The sequence below is a fragment of the Lycium barbarum genome, chromosome 7 (assembly GCF_019175385.1).
Source record: "Lycium barbarum isolate Lr01 chromosome 7, ASM1917538v2, whole genome shotgun sequence".
NCBI lineage: Eukaryota > Viridiplantae > Streptophyta > Magnoliopsida > Solanales > Solanaceae > Lycium > Lycium barbarum.
Window position 1 is genome coordinate 101,447,121 of NC_083343.1, and position 23,687 is coordinate 101,470,807.

The following is a 23,687-nucleotide window of genomic DNA, read 5'->3' on the forward strand; positions in this document are numbered from 1 at the left end:
CAGATGTAAACAAGCAAAACACCTAAACACATGAACCAGGTTTGCAAACAGATTCCAGTAAATAAGGTGAATGAGATATGTTCTATATAGTTCAGATATGAAAAGGTGAGCAAGTACAGCAGACAGGGGGAAGAAGTTTGTAATAGTAGAAAGGTCCAGATGCTAATAGAATGTGTGATTAAGCTTATCCTGATGAAGATGGAGCTGATTGAATCAAGTTCAAGAACGTCCTCACCTCAGAGATAAGAGGATGATCTAGGAGAAAATAAGTCAAAGACTCCTGCAGAACAAAGATGAATGAAACGGTTTTATTAACATGTTCCATCTCAGACAAAGTGAAGATTCAAAGAAGAAAGAACCAGGTGCTTAGACTAGGTTCAAAACATGTTCCCGATCACAATTCTACTACTAGTAGGATTTGTGTTTTGTGGTAAAGACTTAGCGGACAAGCTTGTAGCATTTCTTGTCATATTTATCAAGATACTTTAGACTTTTACAAGGACACTGAATCCGCGTTGAAAAGCAAGAATCCCAAGTCAAATCAAACCCTAACTCTATTTATGGGCCTTACCTAGTCGGGATTGAGTTTAGACGACTTGAGGGCAAACCTAGAGCTATAAATATTCAAGTCAAGCCATGAAGAAATTTTGCGCACCTACAAAGACAGAAAAACCAGAAGCTGAGCAAAAGTTGTGAAACCTACAATTAAGAGAGTTCTGATTACAGTAGTGCGACCCTGATACTACGAAGAAGATTAAAGAAACAAGTGTTCTAGAGTTTATGTTTTATAGTTCTTGAGTCTAGATTTGTCTATTAGGTTGTTTCTCGAGTTGTACCTTTATCCGCTTTCATAGAAGCATAAATTATAGGCATAAATAATTAGTCAAATTCAAACTCAAGTTGAGATAACTTGGAGTTGGCTCGACAGTCTGGGGAGATTGAGAGGTTAGTTCCTAGGTTACAGAGTTTGTAACTTGAATTTGCATAGGACTACCGTCTTAGTGGAGTTTTGGTAAAATTCCTAGTGAGGTGTAGGTCTTGGTTTTTTCACCCTTGTGAGCCGGGTGGTTTCCACATAAAATTGTTGTGTCCTTCACATTCCCGTTCCCGTTCTTTACTATTCCCCAAACGCTAGCTTGGAATAGGTAGAGTAACGTGTTCTATCTCATAGGCAAAAATCTTGTATTGATTAGGGTAGAAAGTAGGGCATGCAACACAACCTTTATTCTTATATTGGTATAATTTTACACGAATTGCTTTGTTTATGCCTTTATAAATTACAAATAATTTCTAGAGAATAGCTCTGGGGTAAGCTGAGAGGTTGAGTCGATAACCTTTTCGTGTATTTAAATTCATGTTTGTTGTGGTCTGTGCGGGGGGAGCCGGCGTAAATGATAAGTGACTCTTGCTTTCTTTAGTCATTCCAGTAGAGGTGAGTCACCATTAGATCTTGGAAGCCGCTTCCTCTTAGTGGACTTAGCATTTTCTTTATCAAGCTGTGTCTCGTATCTTATATCCCAAATATTAGTAGCTCGATAACTTGTATATTTTGGGGTTGTATAGGCAGCCTTATACTCTACTTGACTTCCATACTTATTTGCATATTCAGCCAATTTGAGACTATGTTCTTTTCTATTACGGAGTACTTAATTATGACATGCTTTAGCTTAGAGGGTCCGCCTTATGGGTAGTGGCTCGTTAGGTGTCCTATCGCGACATAAGTGTCAATTGTATTTTAACAATTTTGTCTGAACTCTGGAAACCATTTCTAATAATGAAATCCTTGTAAAAAGTGAATATTATATATTCCTTTATCTCTAAATTTTTACACAATTAATTAATAGTACAAGAAGTATTGCGCAATACATTGCAAAAGCTTTGGCACAAATCTCCGATATAGTAGTCTAGCCCATACTTAAATCATATCATGGGCTCGATAAAACTCAGGTATAGAAAATGTCATTGAGCATCCTCCTATATGGATCTACTTAAAGAAAATTTGCTAATGCAATCGAAGATAAAGTAAGCAGAAAACTGGCGAACATGATCGTCGAGGAAGAAGGTTGAGGTATAGTGTCTATAGCAGTGCTGGAGGTGGGGTCGCTGGCTTCATGAGTGTCAGTACCTGCAGAGGCGGATTCAGATTTTAAGTTTTATGGGTTCCACATTTAAGATTCTTAACATTGAAACCCTTGTATCTTTAAAGTTATGAGTTCATATCTATTATATATTGCAATTTATATATATAAAAATTTACGCTCGGGTTCAGAAATACTGGATTCAGATGAACTGTTGGTATGCTACATCCGCATCTAAGTACCTGCAACTGTAATTGCAAGTCTCTGACCAGCTTCACAATGCTTGATATCCGTGCAAATATAATAATGTTCACCAGGAGTTAGAGTAAAATTTGCTGGTGATGTCATCAAAGCTTCGCCTATAGCATTGTCCATATTGCACCCTTCAAATGAGGCTCTTGATACTTCTTGCACGCCATGGTTCATAGCATTAAAATTGAAAACTGTTCAAAAATTAGAAGAAAAAAACAAAACAAGAAATGTCATGTATATATTATCCAGAATGCTGGGGCATAGTTATGTATGTTGAACACCTCAATTTATGTGGCACCGTTTGATTAGGCAAAAAGTTTAAGAAAAAACGGAAAACTTTTGAAATTTGTGGTACAAAGCAAACCTTAGGCATTTTTGTGACTTGAAATAAAAATGAATACTCCATCCGTCCCAATTTATGTGGCACCGTTTGATTAGGCACAAAGTTTAAAAAAGAAAGGAAGACTTTTGAAATTTCTGATACAAAGAAACCTTAGGCATTTTTGTGACTTGAAATGTAAATGAATACTCCCTCCGTCCCAATTTATGTGATATAGTTTGACTGGGCACGAAGTTTAAGAAGAAAGGAAGACTTTTGAAGCTTGTGGTCTAAAACAAGCCACAAATATATTTGTGTGATTGTAAATCATTTTATTAAGGATAAAAGAGAAAGTTTTAAGTAAAATTATTTCTAAATATATAAATGTATCATTCTGTTTGGGACAGACTAAAAACGAAAGTATATCGCATAAATTGAGACAGAGAGAGTATTATACTTACTATTATTGACAAATATTAATTTTAGATCAATTTTTTATTGCCGGCATTGTAAAAGTTTACTCGAATTTGATTTTTAGACCAAATTATGAACATGACTTTATTAGGACTCATTGTCCGTGTAGATTTAGGACTCATAGTCCATGTATTTGTATTGTACTAGGTTAGCTATTTCCTTAACCACTATCCCTTTGTATTCATATATATATATGAGGACTGATGCACAGCTGTTGTATCAGCCGAATACTAATTCTCTGTTACATGGTATCAGAAGTTCAGGGCTTTCCCTAACCTATCGTTATCTTTCTTTTCAGCCACTTCTTCCTCGATACTATGACTTCCCAGCCGCCTGTTTCTTCCCTTTCTTCAGATATCTCGCTTCCTTCTTCCACCGTAGATATTGCATCTACTCAATCTACATCTGTTATTTCGTCGGGATCTTTCGCTTCATCCTTTTCAACTTCTCTTTTGCCTACTTTACCTCAATCCTTTCCTCTTCACGGTGTTGCGTCAAACATTCTGCCAGGCTCTTCTATAGGCCAGATTGGGCTGACTTCACTTCCATCTTACAGTGGAATAACCGAACCAACAATTCCACATCCCTTCCATTCTGCTGCAGCATTGGCTGCACCTAATGTCACTAATTTGGTAACTATCAAGCTTAATTCAGTTGAATATTATCTTACTTGGCGTACTCAATTCACCTCCTTGTTGATCTCTCATGAACTTCTTGGTTATGTGGATGGCTCTACACCTCAACCAACTCAATTTTTATGTAATGTCTCCGGTAACCAGCAAGTTAACCCACTCTATCGTTCATGGGTTAGAGTTGATCAAAGTGTACGGTCTTGGCTCTTTGCAACATTGTCTCGTGAGGTCCTCGTTGATGTTCACTTATTACCTACATCGCGTGATATTTGGCTATCCCTACACAGGCGTTTTATGGATGCTAGTCAGGCCAAATCAATAGAACTTAAGTGACAACTTACTAACCTGCGCAAAGCAGATTCTATGACTATCGATGAGTATCTCCGAGAGGCTAAGAAAATAGCAGACTCCCTCGCGGCAATTAACTCTCCAGTTACTTCTCAAGATTTTATTGACCATGTCCTTCTTGGGTTAGGAAGGGAGTATGACACACTGGTTGGTATTATTACTTACCTTCCCGGTCAACTATCTCTGGAAGAACTTCGCACCAAACTTTTGCTTAATGAGCAACGGTTGCAACGCTTCAAAGAGCTCGACTCTGCTGTCTCTCATCAAGCCTTCGCTACCCAAAATGTATCTTCTAATCCCTCTTCTATATCTGGTAGTCAGACGGTATCTCAAGGGGGGCGTGGCAGAGGTCGATCTTCCTCATCTAGAGGTCGTGGTCGCGGAGGAAGAGGCCGAGGCTCATTCAATTGTCGTAGTCAACCACAACAAGTTTTTTTACCCAATAACTCTTCACGCATTGGTTTTAATGGACAGTCTTCATCAGGTATTGGTAGTGTTTCTCCTGTAACCTATCATTCACAATCTGCTAGTTCAATGTCACCATCCTCGGGAATCTTAGGAGCACACCCTTCGTCTACTATTTGTCAAATTTGTGGGTATCCTGGTCATTCTGCATTACAATGTAATAACCGTTTCAATCACGCTTTGGTTGCTAATGATCTTCCTAAGTCTTTTGCTACTATGTCTGTTGGTGAAACGAATGACGCTACCTGGTACTTCGACTCCGCTGCGTCCGCTCATATGACCCCTTATGAAGGTAATTTTTTACAAAAATCCCCTTATACTGGCTTTGATCGTGTGTTGGTTGGGAATGGTACTTTGCTTAATATTAAAAATATTGGATATTCTCAGTGACCCTCTACATCCCGTCCATTACACTTGCACTCAATGTTTCATGTTCCTCAACTTCGTCATAATTTAATTTCAGTCAAGAAGTTGTGTAAGGATAACAATTGTTCTATTAATTTTGATGATTCTTCTGTTTCTGTTAAGGACAAAGCCTCGGGTCAAACTCTCCTGCAAGCCTCCAGTAAGGGTGATGTTTATCCGCTAGCATCTTCATCAGTGTCTTCTCATCCTCAAGCGTTTGTTGCTCAACGTCAACCTGGAGATATTTGGCATCGTAGATTAGGTCATAGTGGAGCTCATATTTTAGATCGTCTTAGGAAAAGTAATAGCATTAGTTTGCTTAACTCTTTCAGTAGTGATTGCATCCCTTGTCGTTTAGGAAAATCTCAATGTTTACCATTTAATTTAGTAGATCACTGTAGTTCTTTTCCTTTAGACATTGTTCACTCAGATGTTTGGCAATCACCGATTTTATCGAACTTGGGGTTCAAATATTATGTTATTTTTGTTGATGATTTTTCTCGATTTACATGGTTGTACCCTATGAAAAATAAGTCAGAAGTGTTTTCACATTTTTGTGCCTTTCAAAAACTAGCAGAGAACATGTTTGACACTAAAATAAAGACTTTTCAAAGTGATGGCGGTGGTGAATTTGATAACACATCTATGCTCTCACATTTTTCTACAACGGGTATTCTTTTTCGTAAATCGTGTCCGGACACTCCTCAACAAAATGGGGTTGCTGAACGGAAGCACCGACACATTATTGAAATGGTACGTACTTTTCTCGTAGAGGCTAATTTACCATCACAATTTTGGGTTGATGCTGCTTATTATGCTGTTTATACAATTAATAGATTGCCAACATCTATTTTGCAAGGACTTTCTCCCTTTGAAAAACTTTTTCATAGACCGGCGGACTATAATTTTCTTAGAGTTTTTGGTTGTGAATGCTTTCCTAACCTTTCTGCTCGAGTGCCTCACAAGCTTACACCTCGTTCGGTCCATTGTATTTTTCTTGGTTATGCATCTAACTCTAAAGGATATCGTTGTCTAGATCCCAAATCAGGACGTGTATATGTCAGTCGCCATGTTATTTTTCATGAGTCTGTATTTCCGTACGCTATATTATCTTGTTCTTCAGATGTGTCTTCCTCATCCATTTCTCCAAATCCACTTGTGGTTACATCACCCTTATTTACTCCACCACCACCCGTACCCGTGACTCCCTCTAACCTCCCTTCCTCTAATTCTCCTCCATCTGCTTCTTGTTCTACCTCAGTTCTGGAGCCACCTATAGAACCATCCAGTGGATCACCCACTGATGATATTTCCACGTCCTTATCCGCCCCATTGCCTACTACCACTTCTTCCGCTTCCGTGTCTACCATTACATCTCATCCAATGCAAACTCGTACTAAATCTGGAATTTCTAAGCCTAAGAAAATATTTTCATTGAGTGCCTCTCTTCATGATAGTGAGCCGTCTTGTTTCTCTCAGGCTGTGAAAAATCCTAAATGGCAACAAGCTATGGCAGATGAATTTAATGCTCTTTTGGCTAATAAAACTTGGGTGCTTGTTCCTTTTCAATCACACATGAATTTGGTTGGTTGTAAGTGGGTTTATCGTATTAAATATAATTCGGATGGGTCTATTGAGCGGTACAAAGCTCGTCTGGTAGCACAAGTTTTTCACCAACAACCTGGTATTGATTACCATGAGACTTTCAGTCCTGTTGTTCGACCTACTACTATTCGTATTGTACTTTCTTTAGCAGTTTCTTCTTCTTGTCCTGTTCGTCAATTAGATGTCAAAAATGCTTTTTTAGATGGTATTCTTGATGAGGAAGTCTTTATGAAACAACCTCCGGGTTTCATTCATCCTGACTTTCCTCATCATGTTTGTAAATTGACCAAAGCCATTTATAGCTTAAAACAGGCTCCACGTGCATGGTTTCATCGCTTTAGTACATTTCTTCTTTCTCAAGGTTTTATTTGTAGCAAATCTGATACTTCTATGTTTGTTCGTCGTTCTTCGTCAGGGATTCTTGTTCTATTGCTTTATGTTGATGATATTATTCTAACTGGTAGTCATTCAACTCTCCTTGATCAGTTCATTAGTCTTATTTCCCGTCAATTTGCCATGAAAGACTTAGGTGAGCTTCATTATTTTCTTGGTGTCCAAGTTGTTCGCTCGTCTGATGGTCTTCATTTATCTCAACGGAAGTATATTTCAGACCTGCTCCTTAAGTTTCATATGCATACTTGTAAGCCAGTTGTTACTCCTCTAGCTTCTCGCACTACTATTTCTCTTATGGATGGTGAGTTACTTTCAGATCCTAGTGAATATAGGAGCATGGTTGGTACACTTCAATATTTGACTTTGACCCGTCCTGATATTGCCTATGCTGTGAATCTTGTTTCTCAGTTTATGCATGCGCCTCGTACTACTCATTTGCATTGTGTGAAGCGTATTTTTAGGTATTTACAGGGTACTCTTGCACATGGATGGTTCTTGCATGCTTCTTCATCTAATTCATTGGTAGTTGCTTATTCTGATGCTGATTGGGCTGGATGTCCCGATAGTAGGCGTTCCACGACGGGCTTTGCCGTGTTCTTGGGTTCCAATCTTATCTCTTGGCGTGCGAAGAAACAACCCACAGTTTCAAGATCATCTACAGAGGCTGAATATAGAGGTATTGCCTATACTGTAGCTGAAACTTCTTGGATTCCTCATGTTCTTTGTGAGCTTGGTCTTTATCTTCGTGAGCCAATTCGAGTATTGTGTGACAATGTCAGTTCAACATGCATGTCTCGTAACCCAGTATTCCATGATCGTTCTAAGCATATTGATATTGACTATCATTATGTCCGTGATAAAGTTTCTCAAGGGGATCTTGTTGTCCAATATGTGCCCTCTCACTTACAACTTGCTGATATTTTTACGAAGGGCTTATCCTCATCTCGTTTTTGTTTTTTGCGTGACAATCTATCCGTTATTTCAACACGTCCAGATTGAGGGGGCATATTAGGACTCATTGTCCGTGTAGATTTAGGACTCATAGTCCATGTATTTGTATTGTACTAGGTTAGCTATTTCCTTAACCAATATCCCTTTGTATTCATATATATATATATATATGAGGACAGATGCACAGCTGTTGTATCAGCCGAATACTAATTCTCTGTTACAGACTTTACATTCTATAATTTATTTAAATCAAATTTGACTTTAATTGATGACTTAACTATGATATAGTACTATACTTTGGTATAAACACTGCAAATATTTTACCCTTAAAACTATTTCGTGTTCCATTTACTCATATTCACTTTTCAAATTGAATTGATTTCCACTTTACAACGGATTGTACCTCCATTGAGCTAATTAGCTCCATATTAATGTTTTAGACTCAAAATAGTATGAAAAGTTCCAGAAGAAATCATATAAAATATTACTCTGCTCGGTATATTCTATCGACTAAAAATATTATAAGAAGTTGATTATTACAAAATATAAGTTAGAATCTTTGCATCTATAAGGTTAAAAAGAAAACAAATTCAAACATATAATTTTAAAGCCTCAAATTAAGATTTCGGTTTAGGCCCTCTAATCCATTAAGGTGCCCCTGGTGTGAAAGCAAAACATTTTATTAAGGGTAAAAAGGAAATTTTAAAGTTAAATTGTTTCTAATTATAGAAAATTGACATTAATTCTTTTTAGAATATACTAAAAAGGAAAGTGCGCCACATAAATTGAGACAGAGGGAGTACATCGTATAAAATTAAATATTATCTTTAGACATAATTATTAATATAAAACATCCTTAACAAAATTTCTAACTTTGTCATTGGCTTAATGTATAAGCTAAGATATATCCTGCATGACTAGCTTTAGGGAAAGGGAAAATGAATATTGATACAGAGAGTTATTTTTTAAAATGCTCACTCAACTATGGGAAATAACAGAATAAAGAGATTTTTCTTTCTTTTATATATATAAAAAATGTCACTTATATTTTGCTATTTCAGTTAAAAGATCATTTTTCTTTCTTTTGAATTAAAAAGTCACATATTTTTTTGTTACTTCTCACTCAAGCCGAAAAATGATATATCCGGTCACTTTTTAATGGCATGGGACATGATTTTTAAGCAAGAAAATAAAATAAAATAGAAAACACTAAACTCAATCTATTTCAATTAACAAAAAACCTCCAATCCTATCCAGTATTCAACGCCTAAAATTCCTTTACATGTTAAACAACTAACGAAAATGTCCAAATTAAACTCGCAAGGATTGCCTCAGTTGGTTGAGCATAGGGCTTCCATAATGGAGATTTCAGGTTCGAAACACCTTGCCTACGACATCAGGATATTTGTCTTAAGATTCGAGTTTGTCGCACGGGGCTTGCCTAGTGTGAGTTATCTCTGGTTTGCGGGCTATTACACAGGAGCGGGATTTTCCCTGTGCGCATTCGAAGGATAATGACTGCGGATCCCTTGTCATAAAAAAATAAAAAAAAAAAAAAAACAATGTCCAAAATTACAGGCTTGGTATTTGTAATTGGTTTTTGATTGGCTTAAATTCGTCTAGCGACACTTCATTTCCAAATTATGATGCTAACAAAAAAGTCCACTAATTGAAGCTAAATAACCTATTTTTAATTGGATGGTTGTTTATTCCTTTTTACTTAGCACATTTGACTAGAATATATTATGTTATATCACTTAATTTATATCATTTAACTAACTAACTAACTAACAACACCACTCAATATAGTTTCACAAGCGGGTTCTGACACGGGTAGAGTGTACGCAGATCTTATCCCTACCTTAGAAGGTAGATGTTAGGTCTAAGGTTTCACCTATTAATTTTGATGATAACAAACCAACATAAGTTTTAATAAAAGAACATTTACTTGTGGTAAACTTATTTTTGGTACAGGTTTGTTTGATGACGACAAATCTGGTGAAGATCCAAGCAAATATGGAAAAAAAGATATTACGAGATGGAATTATGGAAGAAGATGTGGAAGAAAGACTTACTCAAATCAAGGTGCAGGAATTATGGGGAAAATATTTACTACGACCCTATGGAAGGAAAATATTCTACAAAAGGAAGAGATCAAGATCGATTTGGTATTTAAGGAAGGTCCAAAATCTATGGAGTATGTTTATAAAAGAGTCCACATTCAGAGTGATCAAAATCCAATATCAAGAAGATGAATGTGACTGCATTCAAAATAATAGAAATCAAGATCGTAGGTGAAATGAAGAGGATCTAGAAATTCTCTTGGGTTGCCTAAATAAGAGCTCTTGCTTGTACAAGCCAGAAGAAAAGTGCAGAGAAATTATTAGGGAGAATATCAGTTATTTTAGAAAGAAAAATATTCAAATTTGAATACACTTGCTACAACTCTGAAAGGAAGGTGTTGGATTTACACTACAAAATTATGGAAACATGAGATGCTGGAGAATATATTTTTGGTGCTCAAAAGAAAGAAAATATTCAAGGCTATTATTGAGTCCAAGGCTGGACGATATAATATACAAGTATATTTTCAAATATGACTAAAAGATATACTGCATTCTCAAGGAAATAATGGAAGGTGCAAGAATGGTCAAAGATACCCAAAAGGGAAAAGTAGCAAAATCCATTAAATGTGCCAAAATCAGATTTGCATATTATCACTTCCAATGACTAAAAGACGAGAGATTCTTTAGATCAATTAAGGGAAAGATCTGTAGAATCTTCAAGAATCTATATAGTGACTCATACAGTTGTGAAAAGTAATTCCACTAAGGAGCAGTGTGAAGATATCATGTGCACAAAAGAAAAAGTCAAGAAAACCTTCAACTAGTATATCCAGCTACGTACTGCATTTATGAGGAGCAACGGCTAGAATATTCACAGACCAAGTATAAAAAGAGAAGACTCTACAACAGTCAAAGCACGCAGCCACTTATACTTTCGTCTCAACCTTCTCAAGTTCTTTGCTCTACTTTTCATAAGCATTGTAATCCTGAGTGACTTACTGTGTAAACAAAAAAAGGAGGAGAGATATAGTATAGTTGGTGAGGCTTTGTATTGAGAGGTTGTGTCATTGTTCGTTTCTTTGGTGAGCGAGTGAAAACCAAAGAGTCGTTGTTGGTGAGCGAGTGAAAAAACCAACTTTGTGTGTTGTTGGTGAGCGTGTCAAAACCAACCCTTGTTCGTTGTTGATGAGCGAGTGAAAACCAACCTTGTAAACGTTGGTGGTGAACGAGGAAAACCACAAAGGCTGTACTCAACTCAAACTACAAAGAGCTTAAAGAGATAACCTCTTTGCAACCCAAGGGGACTGGATTAGAATACCACATTGGTTCCGAACCAGTATAAAAATTCCTGGTGTCATTTATTTTATTGCTCTCATATTATATTCTGCACCCTTACTATTTATTGTGGTTTATACTTGTGCAAATCGAAGGACTGATAATTTTGTGTAGGCTGTCTCGCTATCAGTCGACTGGCACCAAACAGTAGTCGACTAGATTTTTTAACAGGCTTACAATTCACTCCCCCCCCCCCCCCCTCCCCTCTTGTACTTTCAATTAGTATCAGAGGCTCGTCTCACATTTGTGTTTTTTTTTTTTTTTGCTTAACAGCAAGTGAGGAAAGATCCATGGCAGGGCATCAAATTACTGAAGCCATATTTCAAGAGGGACTCTCAACAAGCAGGCCAACCTACTTCGATAGTTTATACTATAGTCAGTGGAAGGCCAAAATGAAGATCTATGTTCAATCGACATATTATAGAGCCTGGCTAGTTATCCAGAATGGGCCACGACCTATTCAAAATAATAGTGATGGAAAGAGGTTGAAAAAGAGACATCTATGTTTGACTACACAAAAGAATATTTGGATAGTATGGAAACAGATGCTAGAGCAATGTACCTGCTCTATTGTGCTCTTAGTGAAGAAGAATATGAGAAAATATCCGCTTGTAAAACTGCTAAATCAATATGGGACATATTGGAAGCTATCCATGAGTGCACCGTAAAAAATAAGAAATATCAAGAAAACTTGGATAAGGCATCCAACAACGTCAAAAGGAAAAGAAGAAAGAAGCAGAAAGCTCAATCCATCCAGAATCAAGAGGTCCAACAAAGAGAGAACATACACTGCTACGAATGTGGTAAACTTGGACATATTAAATTAAAGTGTCCTAACAACAACAACAAGAAGAATTCCAGAACTTTAACTTGGAGCGACGAGGATGAATCTGATAAAGAGAGTAATCACGGAGAAATGGCGCTCATGTGCTTTCTGGAAGGAAAGGAAGCCTACAAAAATCACAGAACCTCTTCTTTGAGTGACCGACGAGTTATGTCATACTCCTATCATGACTTGTAATAATTGTGATGATTTGTAGGAAACTCTAGATCTAGCTTTGAAAGATTTGCAAAGAATTCTTGGTGCATTCAAGAAAGTTCAACGAGAAAAGAAAGTTTTAGATATTCGACTTAAGGAATGTCAGACTAAATATGACTTACTTCAAGAAGAAAATTCTGAGTTGCACAAGCAAATGAAGACTTTGCACAAATCTTCTAGTCATCACTTTGATCAATGGAAGTCGACTCATCTCCTTAAGAACTACCAGTTGAATGAAAAGGGATCCACTAGTAGATGACCTACTTCAACCAAGTCAACTCAAGTAAGGTTCAAGTCGACTAATAAGGCAACTACAGGTGAACACTCTTATTCTCATATTATATGTTATTACTGTGGTAATTCTTGACATAAAGCATTTACGTGCAATTATGCTAGAAATCATGTAAGATCTAAATATGTTTGGAGACCCAAACACTTACATGCATCTCCAACTACACAATTTACTAACCATGAAGGACCCAAAAAGACTTGGGTACCAAACACAAACTAATTTATTTTGCAGGAATTCCTTGAGTTTAGCAATAAATAGAATCATTGACATTTGCATAGCGGCTGGTCAAGGAACAAGATTAAAGATGCTTCAAAGTTCATATGTATTCTACAAATTGAAGGAACTACAACATATGATGGTAAATTTTAAATGAATGTTATTGCTGAAGATTATTCAAGTTTCTCTTACTGTATTAGGTGATGTATATCTAGCTGTTGTTTAATATGGTATTAGTCAACTATATATGGTTTGAGTCGACTAATTGCATCATGCTACTATTTTGTTGGTACTAGTTATAACCTTGACCTGGAGACCTTGAATAACTCGAATACATGTCTTGCATTTTTCTAAAATCTAAATCTGTCATAAGTTATTAGGACAAGCAGGCTTGCAATCATTATTGATATCATACAAATTTAATTCATATATATGTGGGTCTGAGATTATTCTTGAAGGAATCACATGTATGATATTTTCTCTCTTGGTAAGAATAATAACACCTCATTCAATGCCCAAGAACGTTGTATAACTCAAGTCCTTCATAACCTCTTCATATGAACATATTCAAAATCTTGAAGGCAAGAGGTATGTATTTCTACTATTGATAATTATTCGCAAGTTACATGTGTTATGATTTTTGATCTATCTTGAAGAACTCTTCATATGAGATATCGAAAGGAAGAAAAATCAATTGTTGATTATTCTCATCCCTTTGGTTGCAAATGTCTATCGTCATGATAAGGACAAAGTGGTAAGATTTATGGTATATTCTGTAATCTTTACTACTTATAATTCATATGGCTTTTAGACAATTAGTTAGAAAAATCTTTATGCACGTTCTCTTTAGACTAATGTTTTTGAAGTGAAATTGAGCATGAAGATGAAGAGCGTACTCTGGACCACAAGCAATTGATTGATATGAATATGTATGTATGATATTAACCAGAGATGAAGCTTTGAAATAAATGAAAGATTCCAGCAATGCAAAAATAGTTGAATGCAAATGAAGGAAATAACATGTGGGAACTTATTGACAAGACAAACGAGTTGAAATTATGGATATTTAAATGAACCTGATCGAAATGGTAAGGTTGTAGGAACTAAAAGTAAACTTGTAGCCCAAGGTTTCACAACAAGAAGGTTTGCTTCATTCTTAAGATTTTTATTAGTATGATAGTTCTCATGAGCATATTATAAAGCCTTTTTCAGAATGTATGTCAAAAGCATTTCTTTAGATGATTTTACAACTGAAAATTTTTTTGTCAAGCATCTCCCAATAGTTTATTTTTTAAAAAGAGTACTTATGCTACTGGAATTTTATTCTTGATTTGAAATCATCCCAAGAGAACAGTAAGGGAAGTTAATTGTTTGTTCCAAAAATGATTTTTCAAAAATCATGATTGTCATTTTATAGTTGCATTTATTCATATCTCGTGTTACTAACGAGAAGGTGTACAAAGAATTTCATAAGATTTTACAAGGTATTCGAACTTGAGATGATTACAAGGGTGAGTTAACATACTTCTTCAAGTTTCAAATAATGCAAAGGTAGATGAAAGGTTCTTTAGTGAAGCCAAGTATTCCAAAGGATTACTCAGGAGATTGTGTATGGAAAATTCATAGAACATGAATACTGTAGTAAACTCATCCTATCTCTCTCGCAAAGAAGAACATCGGTAAGTACACAAATCAAATGCAGTGTCAAGGTATGATTAACTCTCTATTGTATTCCAATAATTATTAGATCAGACTTTTCGAGTCACCTTGGTCAATAAAAGATTATTGAAATTCCTGATTGGCACTCAAAAATTTGACTTATGTATTCAAGAACTAACAATTTTGATCTAGCGGGATACTCTCAGATAAAAACCTTGCAGGAGACAAAGTTGACTAGCATAAATCATTTTTTCTTGTTCATGTATATCATGAAAATTCAAGAGCTTCACAATTTTATCTATAGCGGATGAAAGATTACATGGAATCTGCCTTGAGGACATTAAATATCAAATAGAGATATTTTCTCACATTGAAGAAAGGATTTAGTATGATAATATATGGTGGATAATTTTGTATCCTTTTCTGGTGAGAAAGATTAATTTTCCTCTTAACTCATATGTTCTTATTTGTGGGTTTGACTTAAAATATTTTCACCAATTGGCTCTTATGCTTTATGTGGCTAGCAACTCTTTAAGAGGATTGATATGATTAATAGTTATCTTTCTTAAACTAGAGGGAAATTCCTTCTTATCAAATTGAATTTTTAATGGGAATTTCTCAAACACTCTTAGTTGACTTGTATTGATCATTAGATTTGGTAGATCTAACATGTGCTAATTATTCTATGTAATATATTGAGATTTGATTAGTCGATACTTTTTCTATAAGAAGTTGACTATATGTTCTATTTCACCCTTTTGATGATGCCAAAAGGGGTAGAAGTTTTCCTGTACAAAACATTTGCTTTGTTAGTATCTTCAGACAGGAAATGCTCAAGAAGAAGGAGAAAGCATAAAGTGAGGGGGAGCCACTCTTTCAAGTTGTGCTTGAAGAGTCAAGGAACATACATTCAGGGGGAGTTCACTAATTCAGGGAAGTTCACATCCTTCTGATCATACTTGATTTTGTCTTTTATTAAAATTGAAAGTTTTGTACTCAATGGTTTCCCATCATCAAAAAGGGGGAGATTGTCAACTCCTTAGGTCCAAGGTTTCACCTATTAATTTTGATGATAACAAACCAACATAAGTTTTAATAAAAGAACATTTACTTGTGGTAAATTTATTTTTGGTACAGGTTTGTTTGATGAAGACAGATCTGGTGAAGATCCAAGCAAATATGGAAAAGAAGATATTACGAAATGGAATTATGGAAGAAGATGTGGAAGGAAGATTTACTCAAATAAAGGTGCAGGAATTATGGGAAAAATATTTACTACGATCCTATAGAAGGAAAATATTCTACAAAAGGAAGAGATCAAGATCGATTTGGTATTTAAGGAGGGTCCAAAATCTATGGAGTATCAACACATGCCAGAAGTATCAGGTTTATAAAAGAGTCCACATTCAGAGTGATCAAAATCCAATATCAAGAAGATGAATGTGACTGCATTCAAAAGAATAGAAATCAAGATCCTAGGTGAAATGAAGAGGATCTAGAAATTCTCTTGGGTTGCCTAAATAAGAGCTCTTGCTTGTACAAGCTAGAAGAAAAGTGCAGAGAAATTATTAGGGAGAATATCAGTTATTTTAGAAAGAAAAATATTCAAATTTGAATACACTTGCTACAACTCTGAAAAGAAGGTGTTAGATTTACACTACAAAATTATGGAAACATGAGATGCTGGAGAATATATTTTTGGTGCTCAAAAGAAAGAAAATATTCAAGGCTATTATTGAGTCCAAGGCTGGACGATATAATATACAAGTATATTTTCAAATATAAATAAAAGATACTGCATTCTCAAGGAAATAATGGAAGGTGTAAGAATGGTCAAAGATACCCAAAAGGGAAAAGTAGCAAAATCAATTAAATGTGCCAAAATCAGATTTGCATATTATCACTTCTAATGACTAAAAGACGAGAGATTCTTTAGATCAATTAAGGGAAAGATCTGTAGAATCTTCAAGAATCTATATAGTGACTCATACAGTTGTGAAAAGTAATTCCACTAAAGGAGTAGTGTGAAGATATCATGTGCACAAAAGGAAAAGTCAAGAAAACCTTCAACTAGTATATTCAGCTACGTACTGCATTTATGAGGAGCAACGGCTAGAATATTCACAGACCAAGTATAAAAGGAGAAGACTCTACAACAGTCAAAGCACGCAGCCACTTATACTTTCGTCTCAACCTTCTCAAGTTCTTTGCTCCACTTTTCATAAGCATTGTAATCCTGAGTGACTTACTGTGTAAACAAAAAAAAAAAAATATATAGTATAGTTGGTGAGGCTTTGTATTGAGAGGTTGTGTAATTGTTCGTTTCTTTGGTGAGCGAGTGAAAACCAAAGAGTCGTTATTGGTGAGCGAGTGAAAAAACCAACTTTGTGTGTTGTTGGTGAGCGTGTCAAAACCAACCCTTGTTCGTTGTTGATGAGCGAGTGAAAACCAACCTTGTAAACGTTGGTGGTGAACGAGGAAAACCACAAAGGTTGTACTGAACTCAAACTACAAAGAGCTTAAAGAGATAACCTCCTTGCAACCCAAGGGGACTGGATTAGAATACCACATTAGTTCCGAACCAGTATAAAAATTCCTGGTGTCATTTAATTTATATCTCTCATATTATATTCTGCACCCTTACTATTTATTATGGTTTATACTTGTGCAAATCGAAGGACTGATAATTTTGTGCAGGTTGTCTCGCTATCAGTCGACTGGCACCAAACAGTAGTCGACTAGATTTTTTAACAGGCTTACAATTCACCCCCCCCCCCCCTCTTGTACTTTCAGTAGAGAGGTTATTTCTGATAAACCCTCGACTCACGATAAAGCAAAAATGAAATAGGTCAGAATGGAAAAAGGAATAGTAATTACAGCAAAACAGTACGCTAAGCGAATAACAATAGACAATAGATAGTAACAGAAAACAAAGGATAAGAAACTGCATGAGAAATACAACGACTAATAGTAAGGAAGGAAAAGTAAGACAACGCTCTACTACCTACTTACCCTAATTCTTGTCCTCCACATCCTCCTATCTAAGGTCATATCCCTGGTAAGATATAACTGTGCCATGTCCTGTATAATCACCTCTCTCCAATACTTCGTCATTGTATCTCTACCTCACCTGAATACTTGGTCCTGCCCAACCTAAATCCTTTAGATTCCTGAGTCTGTCTCCTAACCTCCAACTTAGCATTAAATCCCCCATGGGTCTCACCAATTAGCACTATGTCATCCGAAAATAACATACACCATGATACCTCTCCTTGGATATGTCGTGTCAATACATCCATCACTGAAGAAAATAAAAACAGGCTAAGAGCTGATCTCTAGTGCAATCACATTGCAACTGGGAAGTGCTCCAAATTACCTCTCACTATCTGCACCCAAGTCTTGGATTCATCGTACATGTCCATGATTGTGCTACTATACGCCACAGGTACCCCTCTAGCCTCCAAGCACCTCCATAGGAACTTTTTGTAGGCCTTTTCTAGGTCGATGAACACCATGTACAGGTCGTTTTTCCTTTTCCTGTACTGCTTCACTAATCTCCTTACAAGATGAATGGCTTTTGTTGTTGAGCGGCCTGGCATGAATCCAAACTGGTTCTCTGAAATAGCCACACCCCTCCTCACCCTCATCTCCACCATTCTCTCCCAAACTTTTATAGTGTGGCTTAGCGGCTTGATACCTCTATAGTTATTTCAACTCTGAATGTCACACATATTCGTGTGCAACAAAATCATTGTACTCACCTCCATTCTTCGGGCATTTTTTTCGTCCTAAAAACTAGATTAAATAGCCTAGTCAGCTACTCCCAACTTGGCATGCCTGCGTTCTTCTAAAATTCCACCAGGATCTCTTCTAGACAGGTCGGTCTACTCATGTGCATCCTACGAATATCACCCTTCACCTACCAAACAGTTATATACTTACATTACCCAAAATCGTGAATCCTCTCGGAGTGCTCTAAATCGTCTAGCTCAATGTCTTTGTACTCCTACCCCTCTTCATTCAAGAGTTTATGGAAGGAAGACTGCAATCTCCGTCTAATGAGTGCCTCTTCTACCTGTACGTTGTCGTCCTCTTCCTTGATGAACTTCACTTGAGTAGGTCATGGGCCCTTCTCTCTTGCCTTAGCAAGCCTATACAACTTCCTAACCTCCCATCGCCCTCTAATTCTACATACAAGTGTTCAAATTAAGGCTGTCGTTTTTGACACTGTAACCACTAATTTTGCCTCATTTTCGCCATCTTGTACCCTTCCCTATTCGCCAACTTTTCCTACCGTCTGTAATTTCCACTAGCTAAGCATGCGCCATCTTTTTTTGCCCTCACCTTTCCTTGGATTTCTCCATTCCACCATCAGTCCTCTCAATGCCCACAAAATCTACCTGTTGAGACCCCTGGCACCTCTCTAGTTACTTTCCTAATGCAACTAGCAGTCCTGTACCACATATTGTTCTACTTTCCTAAGCCCCCAAAGTCGTCAAATTCGCCCCTGTCTCCTGGGCACTGGCTGTAGTCAAGCTAACCCATTTGATCCTAGGCCGGCCACACACAACCCTGTACTTCTTCTTCCTCTTGATCTCCAAATCCATCACCAAGAGCCTATGTTAGGTCGGAAGATTCTCATTTGGAATAACCTTGCAATCTTTATACAAACCTTTATCATCCTTGCTAAGAAGCAAATAGTTTATCTGTGTCTTAGCCCCCGCACTGTCAGCAAATAAACTCTTTCAAAGAAAAGAATCAGCAAACCAACACATGGCGCATCCACAGAGGTTTAATTATTGTATTGTACCAATTATTCATATTTTTTTGTGAAGCATATTTTCCTAAATTAAGTCTAAAATCATCTCAGATGGTGCTTCCAAACTCTCCCTACTTAAGAATTTTTATTCAAAGAATTTAGAGTATCATTTTTTACCGCTAAATTTTTTTTATTTATGGACATTTGTCTAGCATATAAAGAGATTTTTACGGATCTGGTACTAGTCTGATACGAGACTTTTGGTTAAAATGAGTTGAGTATAATTTTTATTTTTATTCTTTTGCTCTCTCTCTCTCTCTCTAGAAAATCAACCAAACACAACGGTCTTTTCCCATCCCCTCACTCCCACCCCCACCCCCACCCCCACCTCCCAACTCCGGTGGCCAGCAACTTTCCGGTGGCCTCCCCAGGTAAGTTGTCTCTCTCCTAGGGTTTGTGACAACCCCATACTTCTCTTCTTCTCCTGTCTTCTCCCTCTTCTTTTCTCTTCTCTCCTCTCTCCTTCTCTCTGATCCGACAGATTCGAGATCCCAGCCGTGAATAGTGATTCCAGCGTGAACAGTGTTCGGCGTGAACATTGATTCCGGCGTGAACAGTGTTCGGCGTGAACAGGTTTTGTCTAACTGGAGTTAGTACCTCTAGTTTTTATTTTTATTGTTTATTTTTTAAATCTCTGTCTTTTGTCCTTGCAGCTAATTTGAATTCTTGCACTACTTGTTTCGTTCTCATCGTAGTAGTTACACTTTCATCTACATTATTGCTAACTTGTGTTTTAATAGTGATTCCTGCCTGGTCGAGTAGTTTATATTTGCTTTACTGGCTTGGGTAGACGATGGTAGACTAGGATCATGTTCTCGGATGGGGGTGAGGGTTAGAGAGGGTAGGTGGGTTAAGGGAGTCTCTAGTCTGCGAGTAGGGTCTTAGAATATTGGGACTCTAACGGGGAAGTCCATCGAACTAGTTAAGATTCTTAAGAAGAGGAGGATTAACATAGCTTGTGTCGAGGAGACTAAATGGGTAGGATCCACGGCTAAAGATGTGGATGAATATAAGTTATGGTTCTCAGGTAGGTCGAGGGATAGGAATGAGGTAGACATTTTAGTAGATAATGACTTAAGATAACAGGTGGTAGGGGTAAAAGGGTTATTGATAGGTTGATGACGATTAAGCTAGTCTTTGAAGGGTTTATTTTGCACATTATTAGTGCTTACCCCGCCGCAAGTGGGCTTGGGTGAGGAGGTGAAAAGACGTTTTTGGGAGGATTTGGATGAGGTGATGGGAGGTATACCGTCCACTGAGAAGCTATTCATCGGAGGAGATTTCAATGGGCACATTGGGTCAATTTCAGGGGGTTATGATGATGTGCATGGAGGTTGTTGTTTCGTGGGACAGGAACGGAGGAGGAATTGCACTGTTGGATTTTGCAAAAGCCTTTGGGCTGGTTGTAGCCAATTCGAGTTTCCCAAAGAAGGAGGAGCACTTGGTAACCTTTCGTAGTTCGGTGACTAAGACGCAGATAGACTTTTTACTCCTTAGGAAGGAAGATAAAGGTCTCCGTAAAGACTGCAAGGTGATTCCGAGTGAGAATCTAACGACCCAGCATAAGCTCTTGGTGATGGATTTGGAAATCAAGATGAGAAAGAGAAAGAGGGTCGTGGATGACAGGCCCAGGATCAAATGGGGGAGTTTGACCATGAAGGGTACCCTGGAGATCGGGGAGAAGTTGAGGGCTATGGGAGCCTGGGAGAGTAGTGGGGAGGCGACCGACATGTGGGATAGGACATCCAGTTGCATTAGGAAAACAGCTAGAGAGGTGCTGGGGGTCTCGAAAGGTAGCCGTGGTCGGCACCGAGGGGACTGGTGGTGGAATGGAGGAGTTCAAGAGAAGGTGGAAGCAAAAAAAATGGCGTAAACGAAGTTGGTAGACAGCAAGGATGATGAGGAGAAGCGAACGAATAGGGAATTGTACAAGAGGGCGAGGAAGGAGGCAAAGTTAGCAGTTACGGCGGCAAAGACAGCAGCTTTTGAACGCCTGTATACAGAACTAGAGGACAAAGGCGGGGATAAGAAGTTGTACATACTAGCCAAGGCGAGGGAGAGGAGGGCGCGTGACTTGGATCAAGTGAAGTGCATCAAGGACGAGGATGGCAGGGTACTAGTGGAGGACGCTCTCATTAGACGGAGATGGCAGTCATACTTTCACAAACTCTTGAACTATGGTGGGGACAGAGATATTGTGTTGGGAGATTTGGAGTACTCTGAGAGGTGTCGTGATTTTGGATATTGTAGGAGTATAAAGGTTGAGGAAGTTAAGGGTACTGTCCGTAGGATGAGTAGGGGTCGAGCGACCGGGCCCGATGAGATTCCTGGGGAATTTTGGAAGACTGCAGGCAGGGCAGGTTTAGAGTGGTTGACCCGACTCTTTAATGTCATCTTTAAGACGGCTAAGATGCCCGAAGAATGGCGATGCAGTACAATGATTCCATTGTACAAGAACAAGGGCGGCATTCAAAGTTGCAACAACTACAGAGGGATCAAGCTGCTAAGCCACACTATGAAAGTGTGGGAAAGGGTGGTGGAGATGAGGGTGAGGAGAGGCGTGTCTATCTCAGAGAACCAATTCGGATTCATGCTGGGGCGCTCAACTACAGAAGCTATTCATCTTGTACGGAGACTGGTGGAGCAGTATAGGGAGAGGAAGAGGGATCTACACATGGTATTCATCGACCTAGAAAAGGCATACGACAAAGTGCCGAGAGAGGTTCTATGGAGATGCTTAGAGGCTAGAGGTGTACTTGTGGCGTACGTTAGGGCGATCAAGGACATGTATGATGGGGCCAAGACCAGGGTAAGGACTATGGGAGGAGACTCAGAGCACTTCCCAGTGATGATGGAGTTACACCAGGGATCAACTCTTAGCCCATTTTTATTCTCCTTGGTGATGGATGGGTTGACGCGGCAAATTCAAGGTGAGGTGCCATTTTTATACTCCCTCCGGTCCATTTTACTTCTTGTCTTATAAAAAATAGATGGTCCAAAATAGTTATCATTTTAGAAAATCAAGATATAATTAAATATTTTCCCCCATTTTTCCTTTAATAAATGCGGAGAGAAATTAATGTGGTGAAAAAGAGAATAGTATTAAATTGATATTAAATAATAAATAAGGATAATTTAGTCAAATTACTCTTTTAATTAATATTTTCTTAAGAACTATGTTAAAAAAAAACAAAAAAAAAAACATGACAAGTAAAATACAGGTGATTCAGACATTATCAAGTCTCTGCCTGGAGATCACTAAGAGTTGGTGATCTAGTAGTAATCCTCTAGAAACTATTTTACCCGGGCTGCGCCAATCAATTTTACTTATGTTGAGAGAATCTGTACTGTCTTTTTATTCTTGTATTTCGGAGTTATACCAAGATCATGGAGGATTTTGATATTATCTAGTTTTGTTTGTTTATCATTTCTCCAGAATTTTTGAGGCCAAGTACATTATGATTTATTCATAGATCAATTTCCCTTTAAAAAAATTTAAAAAAAAAACCATACCTAAGGTGTCGCCAACTTTGAAGGTTCTGTCAGAAGCCCAGCTTTCATAAGCTGTAGGGCCATTGAGTGGTATAATCCAAGCTGTATCTTCCCCAACAACATGCACTGTTTGTGCTGTTGTGACTTGTAGCAAAATTGCGACAAATAAAGCACCAAAAATAACCATGTGAATAATTTTCTCCATGTCTCTAATTTCTTTAATTATTTTTTTGGCATTAAAATTGCTCTAGTTTTTGCAACCAGAACTAAAGATGTTGCTGATGGTAGTTTTCCTAGAGATGAATATTTGAGACATGATTTATGAGCTATGGCCAGGCTGCTTTATATAAAGAAAGGACATTAAATTTGTCTCAACTTGATCTTACCCGGCATATCAGGGAAGTTATATAATTAGGACCATGCAAATCCACTCCATTAGCATCGGGTGCGCACATTCACAACTTAATTTCCACTTGAACGATATACTATATCTGCACTTGATAAAACTAATTTTAAACTTACTTATTCCTACCGTAGATTTACTCGTTGAAGTGGTACCATTCATAAGTCCCCAAGACCCAACTTATTGATTTCAATAAAATTGAATCAATTGACTTTTGCCGACAATGTCTCAAAGTCCAGATTTTTATTCGTAGAATCAACCTTCAAGATCACTATAGAGAGTATGATATGATCAATGAATATTGGATTCTTTCTTCTATGTAGAATCGATTCCCACCAATTCTTTTATTATTTAAAGAAAAAATACGGATTCAAGTCGTCATTAATCATTTGATATAGTATACAATACTTATGTATATGCGTTTATACTTAACTTCATTCTTTT

At 37.4% G+C, this 23,687-nt stretch overlaps 1 protein-coding gene across 2 annotated transcripts; it reads right to left on the minus strand.

Annotated features, from left to right (window-relative positions):
- Positions 1–1,877: 1,877 nt before the first annotated feature.
- LOC132603652 (cucumber peeling cupredoxin-like) lies at positions 1,878–23,154 on the minus strand. Of its 2 annotated transcripts, none has more exons than XM_060316794.1 (3): positions 22,862–23,154; positions 2,321–2,482; positions 1,878–2,125 (listed from the first exon to the last, which is right to left on the minus strand). In XM_060316794.1, the coding sequence occupies exons 1-3, from the start codon at positions 23,043–23,045 to the stop codon at positions 1,989–1,991; spliced, it is 483 nt and encodes a 160-aa protein (XP_060172777.1). In that variant the 5' UTR covers positions 23,046–23,154; the 3' UTR covers positions 1,878–1,988. The 2 variants fall into 2 exon arrangements, with proteins under 2 accessions (XP_060172777.1, XP_060172776.1); XM_060316793.1 differs by having other exon boundaries at positions 2,321–2,521; positions 22,862–23,153.
- Between the last annotated feature and the right edge of the window lie 533 nt (positions 23,155–23,687).